Below are 14,104 nucleotides of genomic sequence, written 5' to 3' on the forward strand. Positions count from 1 at the left end.
CTCTCTCTCTCTCTCTCTCTCTCTCTCTCTCTCTCTCTCTCTCTCTCTCTCTCTCTCTCTCTCTCTCTCTCTCTCTCTCTCTCTCTCCCCGAAATTGAAATTAAAATTAAAATTAAACAAAGGAGTGCGGACTAGAGAGTAGAGCTCAGTTGGGTTGATGGAGGCAGCGCCACAGCTGGTTTCGAGTGGAATCGAGTCCCTCCGCCGCACAGCCAAGCATTCATTCACAACCAGTACCACCAGAGTTGGCCTTCCCAAACGATTTCACCGCGTTCTTGCCGTCGCCACCAAGCCCGGTTCTAAACCCAAATCTCCATCCCCTGATTCCAAACCCATCAATGGAACTTCCACGGTGAATACATTAATTTCATCCTTTATTCAATTCACTTGGTCATTGAATTAACTGAATTTAATTTAGTGGAAATGTATGGCAGAGAATCGGAGATGTTTCCAAGGAAATCAAGAGGGTTCGCGCACAGATGGAAGAAAACGAGGACCTGGCAATTCTCATGAAAGGTCTTCGCGGTCAAAATTTGAAGGACTCACAGTTTGCGGAGGATGATGTTCAGCTTCGTCTGGTTGAGGTGTCTATCTATCATTTCTCAAGAATTTGTGCATTCCATTTAATCCAATCTCTCACTTCCACTCATTCTCAATTTGAATGCGTAGACAGATGAAAGCAGTGAATTTTTGCCTGTGCTGTATGATCCTGCTAGCATCTCTGCGTATTGGGGAAAGCGCCCCCGCGCTGTCGTCACACGTGTCATCCAGTTACTCTCTGTAGCTGGGGGTTTCCTTTCACGTCTTGCCGCCGATTTTATTAACAAGAAAATCAAACAGGTCACATTCTCTCCCTGCTTCTTTCTTTCTATCTATTGTTTCTGTGATAATACTGACTTCATTTTTTAATTATATCAGAATGAAGTTGCTAGGGCCATTGAAATAAGAGAAATTGTGACCTCTTTGGGGCCTGCATATATCAAACTTGGCCAAGCATTGAGCATTCGACCAGATATACTGTCACCCGCTGCAATGACGGAGCTGCAAAAGCTTTGTGATAAGGTAAATTCTTTTATTCTTATCAGAAGAAGAAAAGTTCTTTGTCATTGTCTCTTAAACATTATTGATTTTTGGTTTCTTTGGTCCCGTTTTCATTTTTCTTCTCGTAAGTATATACGTGTATCTAAACATATCTATTCGAGTTGGCATTTTTATTGTGGCAAAGTTTCTTCGGAATAGCTGTATAAGCTCTTTCAAATATGGGAGAGCAAGAGGGAGAGAGATGTTGATATATCAATCATTTAAGTGAGATCTTGTAGCCTTTAAGAAGAGTGCAAATATATCTCTCATATAACCATATAGTGATTGAAGGCAATTAGAAGCTCCACCAAATAAGTATGAGCCACTCTGATTGAATCCATATCTCTCAACTTCTCACAGCACTTTTCAGAAACTTGTTAGTTTACTACTCTCAAATTACTTCCGAGGTTTATATATCATACTTGTAGGGAAGAACCTCTTTGATATGACTTTGCTAACCTGCCCCCACAATATTGAGTTAATGTCTAACTCTTTTATGTCATAAGTAGAAACAGCTCCTAGATATTTGCATGTGCACATACAGGTTGATTGTCGGTTGTCATCATATGTACAGCTAATGGTATCTTTACTGTGTCTGATAATTCTTTGTTCATATCTGAAGGTTCCTTCATTTCCGGATGATATAGCTATGGCTCTCATTGAGGAGGAGCTTGGTCAGCCATGGCAAAACATCTACTCTGAGCTCTCTTCGTCTCCAATTGCTGCTGGTAAGAATTTCTAAGAACTGTGTCACTATTTAAATATAAGACCAGACACTTATTTTTCTAGTCTTTTTATCGACAAATTCTTGCTTGTAAAGTTCTGTGCTCCATTAAATTTTATTCTCCCTTTCCAAAATCTATGTCAGCATCTCTTGGGCAAGTATATAAGGGCCGGCTAAAAGAAAACGGAGATCCAGTGGCTGTTAAAGTGCAGAGGCCTTATGTTCTTGAAACAGTAACTGTTGATTTGTTTGTCATACGGAACTTGGGTTTGTTCCTCCGGAAGTTTCCTCAGGTATCTCTATGATCTATTCAATGTCATCTCTTCAGATTTCGTAGCCGGCTTTCTAACTTGTGACTACGACTTCTCTTCCTTACCTCGTTTCAATTTACTCTTGTCCTTCCTTTAATATTCCAGGTGTCTGTAGATGTGGTTGGATTAGTTGATGAATGGGCAGCTCGTTTCTTTGAAGAGTTAGATTATGTTAATGAGGGTGAGAATGGACTACTCTTTGCTGAAATGATGAGAAAAGACCTTCCACAGGTGAGTATGATATGTAACATTAGAAAATTATAAGTCATCTTCTGTCTTTTGTTAATTTCTTTAGAACACATATCCTGCTCTACTTGTTGTTCGTCTTAATTTGTTGCTGTATCCGAGCTAGAAAATATGTAAGCGTAATACTCATTATAAATACATGATTTTTCAGGTGGTTGTACCAAAAACATACCCAAAATATACATCAAGAAAGGTTCTTACTACATCGTGGATAGAAGGAGAGAAGCTATCACAAAGTACTGAAAGTGATGTCGGAGAACTGGTCAATGTTGGAGTCATATGCTACCTAAAGCAGGTAAAGTACTTGTAATTTCTGGAGGCGTACTTTAAATAGACTTTTTGTACCAATAAATTATCTCTTTTCTTCAATGTTAAATGTGCTCATGGAGTAGTTGCTTCGCTTTGGCTTCCTGGAATTTGGTGATACATAGCCTACTTTTTTTCATAGCTACTGTAAATCTGTAAAGTTGGCTGAAATTGGTATAAACAAAACCACATCATTATTGAGTTAACCAAAATTTAGTGAGCTGGCTAGATGCGAAACTGAATGGTTGATCTTCTTGCAATTTCTGTTGCTCGTTGTGCTGAGTTGAATAGACTAGTTGTGTAGAAATACTACTGGACTATAAAATGATAAATGATAATATTGGGATTGTGTTCTCTTTTCTACCTTGATTGATAGTTAAAACAGCAGCACATGTAACTGTAAAGTCTTCTCTTTACCTCTTTCCTGTTAAATGCAAAGGCTACTTAGCAGCCTTTTATTGGTAGGTTTTAGTTTCTACCAGCTTATTAACCAAATTTCATAATTTTTTTTTTAATTACAGTTGCTCGACACCGGACTATTTCATGCTGATCCTCATCCTGGGAATTTGATTCGCACTCCAGATGGCAAGCTTGCTATACTTGATTTTGGTAATATTCTTCTTCATTAAAGTGGATGGTCATACTCTATATGGTTAGTACATAGAACAATCATATACTACTAGAATCTATCAAATAACTTGGTGCAATTTTGGGAGAGGGTTACCTTTTGGCATCATTATGGGAATCTACTTCTGCAGAATTTACGCGGTACTCAGTTTCCTTAAATTTGTTGGGTTGGAATGCTGCTGTTTTCTGATGGGGTAGTTATGTTTTTTGTTGTACACCAACCTAGATGGTTCTGGTTATAGCAACCTAGCTGTTTGTGCATCTTCACTGTATGTACTCTTTCTCAGTTCTTATAACAAAGTTTTTTCAAATAGATCAAAGATACGAGTTATGATAAATGAGAACTCACTAGTCTTCTTATGTTCAATGAAGTTTCTTCCCTTCATGTCCGCAATAGTCACTGTGATATCCAGTCTTAACGTAAAATAGTTCAATCCCTACTGACCAAATTAGCTCCAACTTTGAAAGATGAACTATTTATATAATTGTATGAGTAGATTAAAAGCATACCGAGTAAACTACTGAAGTCAGGATCAGTTAGTTTTTTTTTTTTTTTTTTCTTTCAAATTGAAGTCATGACTTAGCACCAAAACAGACATGAGACAATTCAAACCAAATAAAATTATGGAATCAGGATTACCTTTGGTGCATATAAAACTATGCACCCAAAAGTAGTTTCAAGCTGATATGACCATAAAGTTTGTGAAGTTGTTAGGTATGCCTTTCAGTATTTGAAAGAGTACAGCAGCTGTACTTGCGGTGTTTTATGCATAACTCCATACTCTAATGGCATTCTGTTCACTACTTGACTGATTTTGCATCAACATGCCTTTCAATATATTTAGATGTATTGATATACGGTGTCTCTCATTGTCAAGCACAGTTCATCAGTTCTCTCTGTTTTTTTTAGGTCTGGTCACCAAGTTGACTGATGATCAGAAGTATGGAATGATCGAAGCAATTGCTCACCTTATTCATCGTGACTATGGAGCCATAGTCAAAGACTTTGTCAAGCTTGGTTTTATTGACGAGGGAGTTAATCTAGAACCTATTTTGCCTGTTCTGGCCAAGGTTTTTGATCAGGCTCTTGAAGGTGGAGGAGCAAAAAATATCAACTTCCAGGACTTGGCAGCAGATCTGGCACAAATTACATTTGACTATCCATTTAAGATACCGCCTTATTTCGCTCTTATAATTAGAGCAATTGGGGTCCTGGAAGGCATAGCTTTAGTGGGAAATCCTGATTTTGCTATTGTGGATGAGGCCTATCCATATATTGCCCAGGTATTCAAACTCTCGTTATTTTGATTCTGGATATTTAACTTTTTTCCAAATTAATATTCTGTAGGGTATCAACAGTTTCATGAAATATGTGAATATGTGCTTATGTATTAAGGAACTGTTTCTTGGCTTTGAGGAAGACTTGTAGTGACAAACAAGATGGTTATTTAACTTAGCTGCAACATATTTATGATCTCTTCTGTGTTTTTTTTGGTCAATCTTCTGTGTCATTTTATTGTCTTAAGAAATGCTGCAGCTTGATGTGGTTTGACATACTCACATTTTAAACAATTTTTTCACTATTAGAGGCTCCTGACAGATGAATCCCCACGGTTAAGGAATGCTTTGCGTTACACAATTTATGGGAAATCGGGAGTTTTTGATGCCGAGAGATTTATTGATGTCATGCAAGCCTTTGAAAGTTTCATAACTGCTGCTAAAAGTGGAGGTGGAGAGGAGATGAATGGTGATATGGCTGAACTTGGACTTTTGCAAAGTCAAACTGAGTATTCCCTTCCTGGATTTGCATCAGATGTGCAACCAGTTCAAACAAGGGCGGCTTTAGCATTTGTACTGTCTGATAAGGGAAACTTTTTCAGAGAATTTCTTCTGGATGAGGTAATTTAGGATAGTAGTGATTTTTTATTTTTTTTGTAATTTTTTCGTATGTCACCTGATGGCTTAATCATTTTTTTTAGGAATTTAAACTTTTAGCTAAGAAAGAACAGACCATATCTACCTCGATTCCTTTATATTTCTTAAAGATATATGACTCTTACTCCATAGTGTTTTCCTCATTTAACAACTGTGGTGTTGGTCTCTCAGTATAACATATCTACTTAGCTAGTGAATGCTAATTCTTGTCAGCAATGTGTTTTGACTATTGTCTTTTACATGCAAAGCAGATTGTGAAAGGCATAGATGCAGTTACAAGAGAACAACTGGTTCGTGCAATGGCACTTCTTGGATTCGGGAACGCTCTCCCAGTTTTCAGCATGGTTCCTAGTTTTGGGCTGTTCAAGCCTGCAGGACTTCTACCAACCATAACTGAGGAGGATAGAGTCATATTGAACAATGTTCAAACAGTAGTCGAGTTCCTGGCTGCAGGAAGTTCGATATCAAGAATGTCCAATCAGGTATTTACCGTCAACCCTTTACTTGGAAAACTTGTTGGGAGAATGTTTGCATATGAAGTTCCTTAAAAATCTAACTTTGACTTTATGCTGGTATCGGACATGCGCAGGAATTAAATGTGTCTCAGGTTATCCAAGAGTTTCTTCCTGTTTTGCCAAGTATCTCTTCCAAAGTGCTCCCTGAAGTGCTGAACCGATTATCGTCACGGGTAATAGCACGTGTGATTAGGGATACAATTTTGTAATAAATTTCCTAGCTTACCTGCCAGAACCTCATTGTGCATATATACTAAGTAGTAGTACCAGATACAAGTCATATATATCTAGTCTAACCTTGTCTTTTAGGTGCAATTCTTGTCCTCAACAGCCCAAATTGTTGTTGTATATAATATCCCTTAAGAAATGAACTAAATCAAAGTTTGGCCCGATCGAAAAGACTGCTGTTGCTTGTTTAAGCAACATTTTGCATTCTTCAAAGTTCAAACTGTTGTTTATTGATGAAGGTTGAGTTGGCCACCTGAAATACATTGTATAGACTTTATTTCTGCCTGTGATATGGTTATGTCGGAAAAAGTGTCCAATCTATTCAAGAAGGTACTATGGTTTGGCTAGGGCATGCAACCAAACACTGATTATTTGATTTGTTGGCGTCTTTCACCATGCCATGTTCATTTAGCTTGTACTAGACTAGTAGGTGGTTTATTATCATCTTCATCGTGCCAAAAAGTTTTCTTAACTATGAAGTTGGAATATTGGAACACTGTACTGCATTTCATTAGAATATGATTTAACACTGCTTGTAGAGGTTCCAATAGGTCTTAGTAGTCGAGGGTATATACAATTCCATTGAAGCTTGTTTTCACATTTCAATATCTGGTTCCTCAGCTCTTAGGTTCATATTAATATTTGGTAATGACTCTGAGTCGCTGACATGAAAATGTTTCACCGGGTTGGAATGCAATGGGAAACAGTTAACCTTAAACGTATGGTTAAGCTGAGCATCTCTGTTTATTTGTTTGATTGATACTCACGGATTATAGGGACTTTTTTATGGATTTCTTTTAGTGCAATAGATTTTTTTTTATCGTTTTCTCATTTGGAAGAGTTATATCTGCATCAAATAAAATGAAAAGCAGCTGATTGGTAATTAATGTGCGCTCCTGTGTACCTCCAAAGAAAGACTGCTCTCTTTGGGTTTGTTGCATCAGAAGAGATGGTTCATCTATAAGCATTAGACAATTCTTAGATCTTTTCTGCTTGTCAATTTAGAGCAAGTTGAACTTGCTGCTGAGTCTCACAAGTTCATGTATAGTTGGGAAATCAAGTTCTATGATCTCTAGCAACAATGGCATATGGCCCCATCCCTACATTACAAACACAGACATCACCTGATCTCACAAATCATGTCATCAAATTCTTGAGCACGTCGAATTCTTGGCAAGAAGCCATTTGATCCTTCCAAAATCTTTGGGTTTTTTTTGTTTTTTTTTTTTTCGTTTTTTCTTTTCTTTAGACACGTGCATACATTACATCCGACAAATTTTTAAAACCAAATCGTAGATGATGCAATGGTAGAGACTGTCCAAAGACAATTTTACTTCCTGTTTTTATGAAGCCTCCCACTTCAGTGATCTCACTAAGCGAAAAACAGTCCCTCCCGTAGAAGAAAAGAAAACGAAAAATAAATCTGCTGAACACAACCCGTTTTGCCAACAGGTAGTCACCTGATTGTTAAAGCCAAGTTCACTATATGCGAGTGTAATGAATTAAGCAATCAAATTGAATCTTTCCATTGTCAGCAAGATTCACAGTACCTTTCTAAATCTTTCCCAACCCCACCCCCCACAATGCTTCAGTAGATATCCCTTGACATAGGATGATTCATTTCTATACCACATCCTTCTCTAGTATTACTCTTTTTTCTCCTTACCGTATTCACGAGATCACAATGAATGAAATACTATGCGTCTAATTTGTATCTGCTGAGTTCCTTTAGTGAGCTAAATCCTCTTTACATTCGCTTCTTGACCTCATTTGTGGTGACCTTTTCCTTTCTTTGATTTGTTCTTTTCCTGCATTTTCTTCTTCTTTGCTTCAACTGAAACCCATGTATAATCTGCTGGAATCGCAAATGGGTCTGGAATAGTTTCTATCCTACTGCTAGAACCAGCAGTGGACAAGCCAGGGCGATGGTAAGGAGCTCTAATCCACTGAAACCAAGATGAACTCGAGGATTGCATCCCTGCTGGACTCTCTCTGCCTACAGAAGTGGGGCTTGACGGGGGTGTTGTGAATTCGTCCACTGGTGCTAATTCTTCGAGTTTTGTAAAAGTGACAATAACTCTGATAGTGGGAACCACTGGGATAGCAACCTGGATGTAAACACAAGGGAACCAATCAGGAACTGAACTAGAAAATCAAATTACTTATTAGACTAAATCAGTATGTATCGACACCAATAACAATAGGAAGAAAGTGCCACCAATAACTAATGTGTACAATAAATAACTATAAGTACAGAAAGTTCCATGGTTAAAAACCGCCGCCAGATTGTTAAAACTGGTTTTCTGTACTTCATTAAAGACTACTATTCATAAAGGGGATATCTGACTTAATCAATCGCAATAACAAGACAATGGAGTATCATCCTTTAAGATACACGATAAAAGAGTTGATAAAGCACAGAATATATGTTTCTCACATAATCCGATAGGTTAATTGTACATATTGGGAATATAACGTCTACTAGGGATAACTTTCTGATTATTATATAAATGTTCTCGTTCCTTTCTTATAGTTAACATTTTACATTCCCATTAATTTCCACCTAGTTGAAATACTTTCTAAAAATCATTTTTTATAAATTATGGACTTGTTATATTTAAGAAGTCAGTTAAGTACACCTAGCAACAGGATAAGTACAAGCACCCCTTGTAAACCTAAATCTTCTTTATCAATTACAGCACTTCCTCTTGTTGGCCAGAATTATGAATTGCATATAACAACAGCCAAAAAAGTCAATTGACTTTCTTTCTTAGTTTGGGGAATACCTAAAAGTGACACCTAGAGTTTTGAGGCACAAAATGGTACTTCCTAAGAAAGCTAGTAACATTTTCTGACATCCATGACAAGTTATTAGAAAAGGCCATTTTTGTTCATGACTGTGTTCCTGTGCCATCTGTGGTAAATTCCCTTTTAGGTTTTACCAACATTAGACAACAGACTTCCTCTATTGCAGGGCACTATTTGCTTGAACAGGTGTTCATCCTCATGCATATGCTTGATATACTGTGAAAACAACTGCTTCAGCACTCAACTTAATCCCTGGCGCATAATGATTATAATAGCATTCATTATCTTCTCAGGCAACCACCCACAAGGGAAAAGATCATGGCATGCAGACCACGAAAGACAGCTAGATCTCATTTAAATTGGTTCAAAGAGGGACCAAAACCTCTATAAAGCAAAAACATGTGCACAAACAACCCAATGAGGCAACATGTAAATGTGTAACAACAGAGACAACATTCTAGGAAAGGTGAACATCAAGTCAGCATCTTGTTAAGAGGTATTTAATTGTTTGTACACAGAAGCTATGACACACAGCCATGTGACTCCTGATATAGCTCTTATTGAGATTAAATCTTCATATACCTAAACCACCTTTGTCTAGCTCGGAGAGTCAAAGGTATGATAATGTCACTGAAGCACTTCATAGAATAGCCATATGCATTTCATAACATCTTTCTAAAATGCTTACGTCAACCAAACTAAGACATTGCCCAACAATTTCACATCTTCCAGATCCCAGTTACAAATACACTCTAAAAGTTGCACCACTGAATATTTCATAGTTAACTCACAGGATCTTATGATTGTGAGCTGAAGAGAACAGAGAAAAAACAAGACTAGACAATAATATTTGTGGATTTGTGGATTTGTGAATTTGTGCAATTATACAAATTAATTATTTGAGTACCCCATAAGTTGAATAAATGTTATCGACAGAGATGTGCATATACTTATAGCTTGAGTTCAATCCAGTAAAAATATCACACTAAAGCCCCACAACTTGAACGTGGAAGAAAAAGACATGGAAAGGAAGAAAACAAACCTAATGATTGTTATACGGTTTAAACAAGAATTTGATATGGTTTAATGAATGAACCTGAATCCTAACGTGGAATTTGATATAGACTTACGGTTGAATGAACCTGAATCCTAATTTTGGAGAAGAACTAGAGCTCAAAGGGCAAAAGTCAGACATTCATGATGCATGTAAATTTATATTTTTTATGTGCCTGTGCTCAAGAACCTACTATTCTAGCTGAAGATTCCAGATCAATTCATGCGCCATAGAATAGGCTTCCAGCAAAGCTTAAACTGTTCACAAGGAAGTTAGTTTATCTACCCACTTGGTTCACCAGAAAATCCCTCAATTATAAGTTTTAAAAAGTCTCATCTCTAATTCCTGTTCTAAGGACATAGGTAAGATTAAGAACCAACTTTTCCATTCCTGGTCATTTTTACAAGGGTTAGCCCCTCGCTCAAATATGCAATAGTGACACACGTGATTTGATGATATCAGTTCTTTGATTACATAACATTGTCTACCAATCCATTGCTCAAGTCTAACCAATTTAATGAGAGAAAAAAAAGTACTGATAGTACTAATAAAAACAGTTATTATTATAATAAGAATTGAAATTTGTTTAGTCCTTGTGGTTTGAAGTCGACATCTGTTTAGTCCTTGTGGTTTTATTTTAATCTGAATAGTCCTTAGAGTCACAATTTTTTATCCAAATAGTCCTTATGGTTTTATTTAATCTGAATAGTCCTTAAAGTCATGATTTTCCATCCAAATAGTCATTCACACAATTTTCTCAGTTAAAGGCCATAAGGACTATTTGGATGAAGAATCATGACTTTAAGGACTATTCATATTAAAATAAAACCATAAGGACTATTTACATGAAAAATTGTGACTTTAAGGACTATTCAGATTAAAATAAAACCATAAGGACTAAACAGATGTCGACTTCAAACCACAAAGACTACACAATATTTTACCCTTATAATAACAATAATGGTAAGCAATAGAATAAAAATGCACAAACTGATCAATTTCAAATAAATATAACACAATAATCAATTAGTGCATGCCAAGGCAAGATCAAGTGGTAATCAGACGATCAAAATCTGATTTCTAAGAAAATATGTACATACGTAGATGTGTTTGATATGATAATGCTTTTCTGTGCAAGGACTACATTAGGAGTCCTATTTCTTAAATAAATTGGCATGCCTAAGTTGGTCAAAACATGTGCCTCAGACTTGAAAGCAGAACTCGTACAAAAATTTATTCACTTAAAGAGAAAGAAGCAGCCCACACACTAAAGAAAAAACAAAACTATAGTAGATTGGAATGCAATTCATCTACAGAAATAAGATAAAACCAAATCAGGTAACAATGATAAAAAGTGGGGGCAGCATACCTTGACGGGAAAAGTTCCCATTGGAAGTTTAGTAGTTAGCAGTTCCCTCAAACGACGGATGGCCTTAACCTTGTTTGCTAGAATATCAAGCAACGGCAACAGTTCCTCTGTTTGTAGAGGAAAGTTGGGGGAAAGCCAGAGGATAGGTCTTAGCCCTTTCTTATACTCATTCTCCTTGGTTGCATCCTTATGACGACTTCTGCTATCAGAACTCACTGAGGAAGATGCTTTCGTATCCTTTCCTCTCCTGTGATCATCGCCCCTCACAACAGCATCCACATTATTTCTTCCAGGTCTGCTTTGATTTCTCGATGGAGAATCTCCTAGCAGATCACTCACCTTCTCATCCACACAGAGAGAACTTCTTGGTGGGACAGCCTTTTTGAGCCCTTCATTTTTGGCATCCCGTTTCCTCCATCCACCAAACCATCCTTTCTTTTCCTGCTTAGTCTCTCCATTTCTACAATTGCTTACATCCTCAATAGGAATTTCTCTTGCCTCATAACAACTATGACGATGCTCAATAATTCCATCACCACTCTCGTTAGTCGATTCGGATGAATCCAGTTTCAGTGCAACTTCAAGTTGCCTCCTCTCATCCTCTGTCAAAATATCATCAAGCTCTTCACTTTCTGTTTCATTTTCATTGCAAGATGAGAAAAACTCATCATCTGTCATAGCCCCAGGGACCCGCCTAGACTTGATACTCACAACCACATTATGCATATCATATACCTTAGCCTTCCATGATCCAACCGTTTCTGTTTTCTCCTGCCGCCTCCAAGTCAATTGAGGTAAGAGAACTGCCTGAGTTACGTCAATCCCAGGCCGGAATATATTAGTCTGAGACATTGCAACCACTTCTTGCCGAACCTCTTCTTCAGTTGCTTGAGACCCAGCACCATCCAAAGCATTCATCACCTCCCTCTCCTTGTGTGAGATCATGCAAAGTGACCCAGGAGGCACCTTGCCATCGTCAGACCCATCACCAAGGAAAAGAACACTCTGATCAGAACGCTGGATCCTAAAACCGTCGAAACCGGCCAATGTCATGTCTGCTCTCAAATTCGCCCCCCTCTTCCAGATCTTGTATGTGTCTGATGGAGCAATCCTCGAAATGAAAGGAATCACAGAACTCTCAAAGTGGAATGTGATTTCCATGTAGAAGTCCCTCATCCTACGCATAGTTCCAATTAAACGAGGCAACCTTCTGCACCATTTTGCCCAAGCCAATGGCTGATAGTGCCTAACGATAATCATGGAAATTGCCTCCTCTCTACTGCAAATTGCTTCCTGGAGTGCACTCCACCCCTGCTCATTCTGCAAGCTCCAATCTGCGCCAGCAACCATAAGCATTTCGGTGGCTGTCTGGTCCCCAAGCTTTACAGCCAAGTGAAGAGGGGTGTCACGGTTTGGGACATCTCGTCGGTCAATGACGGCAGCAATAGCATCAGCCTTCTCTTCCTCAGCTAGTGAAGCTGATTCGGTACGAATCTCGGCAGGATTAGAGAGCCGCGGAAGAGCTCCGAGGATCCTCCTGAGACTGGCATAGTCCTTGGTGATGATGGCCTTGTGTGCAGGACTATGAGCATACTTTGAAACATCAATGGCAGCCATGCCTCAGGAGAACACAGAGCACCAAACCCACACTAATATCAAAACCAATAACCAAATCAATCAATACTGGAAGAACTCAAAACACAGCACAGAATGACAGTACAATCAGAACCCAGGAAGCGAATGTCAATTAAATGCAACAAAGGAAACAGACCCAGTTCAGAAATGATCAAGAAACTGACATATTCGATGTAAACGAATCAGACCCAATTCAAGAAAGGAAATTTGGGGGGGGGGGACCCAATTCAAAAATCTCACCTTTCTTTCTTGGGCGGCTTCTTCTTCTTCTTCTTCTTCTTCTTCTTCTTCTTCTGCTTAAGTGCCCTGCGAGTTTAGAGAAGAAGAGATGGTGGTGATCCCATCCAGATCAGACAAACCCAATAAAGAACAAGTAGAAGAAGAAGAAGATGCATGTGACTCAAACAAAATGCCACTTCTTCTTTTCTTTTATTTATTATTAACAATTGAAGAAGCTCCTTGGAGTAGGAAGGAATCAGGAAAGGAATAAACCCCAGCAAGTGACGCACACAAAGAACAAGTCTTTGAAGGAGTTTACCTCACAGACTAGCAACTCCAACAAGAAAAGAAAGGAATGGGGCGACTATGAGAATTGGGAAGAAGAGAGGTCGGGGTGCCATTTTGTATACGTTTGTTTTGTTTGTTGCAATTAATTTGACCTCTTGTTATTTTATCAAGACAAACAAAGATAAGAACAGAGCAAATTATAAAGAAAAGGTCAGAGAAAGGCAGGGGGTCCAAAACAGAAAGGCAGAGCATGTGACCAGAACCAGGGAACCTGCTCTCCCCTTTCCTTTCTCTTATTTACTGCCAGCATATATGCTGATCGAATCTACAAACTCTTTATGTGGCTGTTGCCATTACCAGATCATTTAGTAGGCAGCTAGCCTACAATTTTGTGTTAGTTTCGAAGAAAGATTTACTAAAATAAAAACTTAAGGCAAATATCAAATGTTTGAATGAAAATCAGTGATTTTGGGTGCTAAATGCTACAGTGAATCTCAATCAAATATCGGTACGATCAAATAACAAATTGTATAATAACAAAGTGTGTTCTTTTGTATAACAACAAAGTGTGTTCTTTGTTCCTTAAAATATATAAATACTCCATAATGCAAACATGAGTTTGTTATATTAGCGTATTAAGACATATCTTCGCAATCGCATTTTTTTAAAAAATTATAATGGTCGTCAAAGTCTCAATATGGTTTTGTAGAACTCTAAATTCCATAAGATTGTCCACGCTTTAGTATAATTTTGTGATCT

At 37.9% G+C, this 14,104-nt stretch overlaps 2 protein-coding genes across 2 annotated transcripts in view; one reads left to right on the forward strand and one right to left on the reverse strand.

Annotated features, from left to right (window-relative positions):
- Nucleotides 1–6,185, forward strand: part of LOC101293777 (uncharacterized protein sll0005-like) — a 7,323-nt gene extending 1,138 nt beyond the window's left edge. Inside the window, exons 2-13 of the mRNA XM_004297955.1 lie at nt 419–584; nt 670–840; nt 919–1,062; nt 1,703–1,808; nt 1,949–2,097; nt 2,221–2,346; nt 2,513–2,656; nt 3,189–3,276; nt 4,205–4,578; nt 4,882–5,193; nt 5,481–5,711; nt 5,819–6,185. Of these exons, the coding sequence (XP_004298003.1) occupies nt 419–584; nt 670–840; nt 919–1,062; nt 1,703–1,808; nt 1,949–2,097; nt 2,221–2,346; nt 2,513–2,656; nt 3,189–3,276; nt 4,205–4,578; nt 4,882–5,193; nt 5,481–5,711; nt 5,819–5,953 (2,146 nt within the window). The 3' untranslated portion in view covers nt 5,954–6,185. The remainder of the gene's footprint in view (nt 1–418; nt 585–669; nt 841–918; nt 1,063–1,702; nt 1,809–1,948; nt 2,098–2,220; nt 2,347–2,512; nt 2,657–3,188; nt 3,277–4,204; nt 4,579–4,881; nt 5,194–5,480; nt 5,712–5,818) is intronic.
- A 1,305-nt stretch (nt 6,186–7,490) lies between these two features.
- LOC101292885 lies at nt 7,491–13,492 on the reverse strand. Its single transcript, XM_004296592.1, has 4 exons — nt 13,377–13,492; nt 13,079–13,144; nt 11,204–12,852; nt 7,491–8,080 (listed from the first exon to the last, which is right to left on the reverse strand). Exons 3-4 carry the CDS (start codon nt 12,818–12,820, stop codon nt 7,739–7,741), a joined length of 1,959 nt encoding a protein of 652 aa, XP_004296640.1. The 5' UTR covers nt 12,821–12,852; nt 13,079–13,144; nt 13,377–13,492; the 3' UTR covers nt 7,491–7,738.
- Nucleotides 13,493–14,104: the final 612 nt, after the last annotated feature.

The sequence above is a fragment of the Fragaria vesca genome, linkage group LG4 (genome assembly GCF_000184155.1).
Source record: "Fragaria vesca subsp. vesca linkage group LG4, FraVesHawaii_1.0, whole genome shotgun sequence".
NCBI classification, from domain to species: Eukaryota; Viridiplantae; Streptophyta; class Magnoliopsida; order Rosales; family Rosaceae; genus Fragaria; species Fragaria vesca.

Coding starts and splice junctions, on each gene's coding strand:
- LOC101292885 (XM_004296592.1), bottom strand. CDS start 12,820: ATGGCTGCCATTGATGTTTCAAAGTATGCTCATAGTCCTGCACACAAG. Junction 8,081..11,203: donor TGGGAACTTTTCCCGTCAAG/GTATGCTGCCCC, acceptor GTTTACATCCAG/GTTGCTATCCCAGTGGTTCC.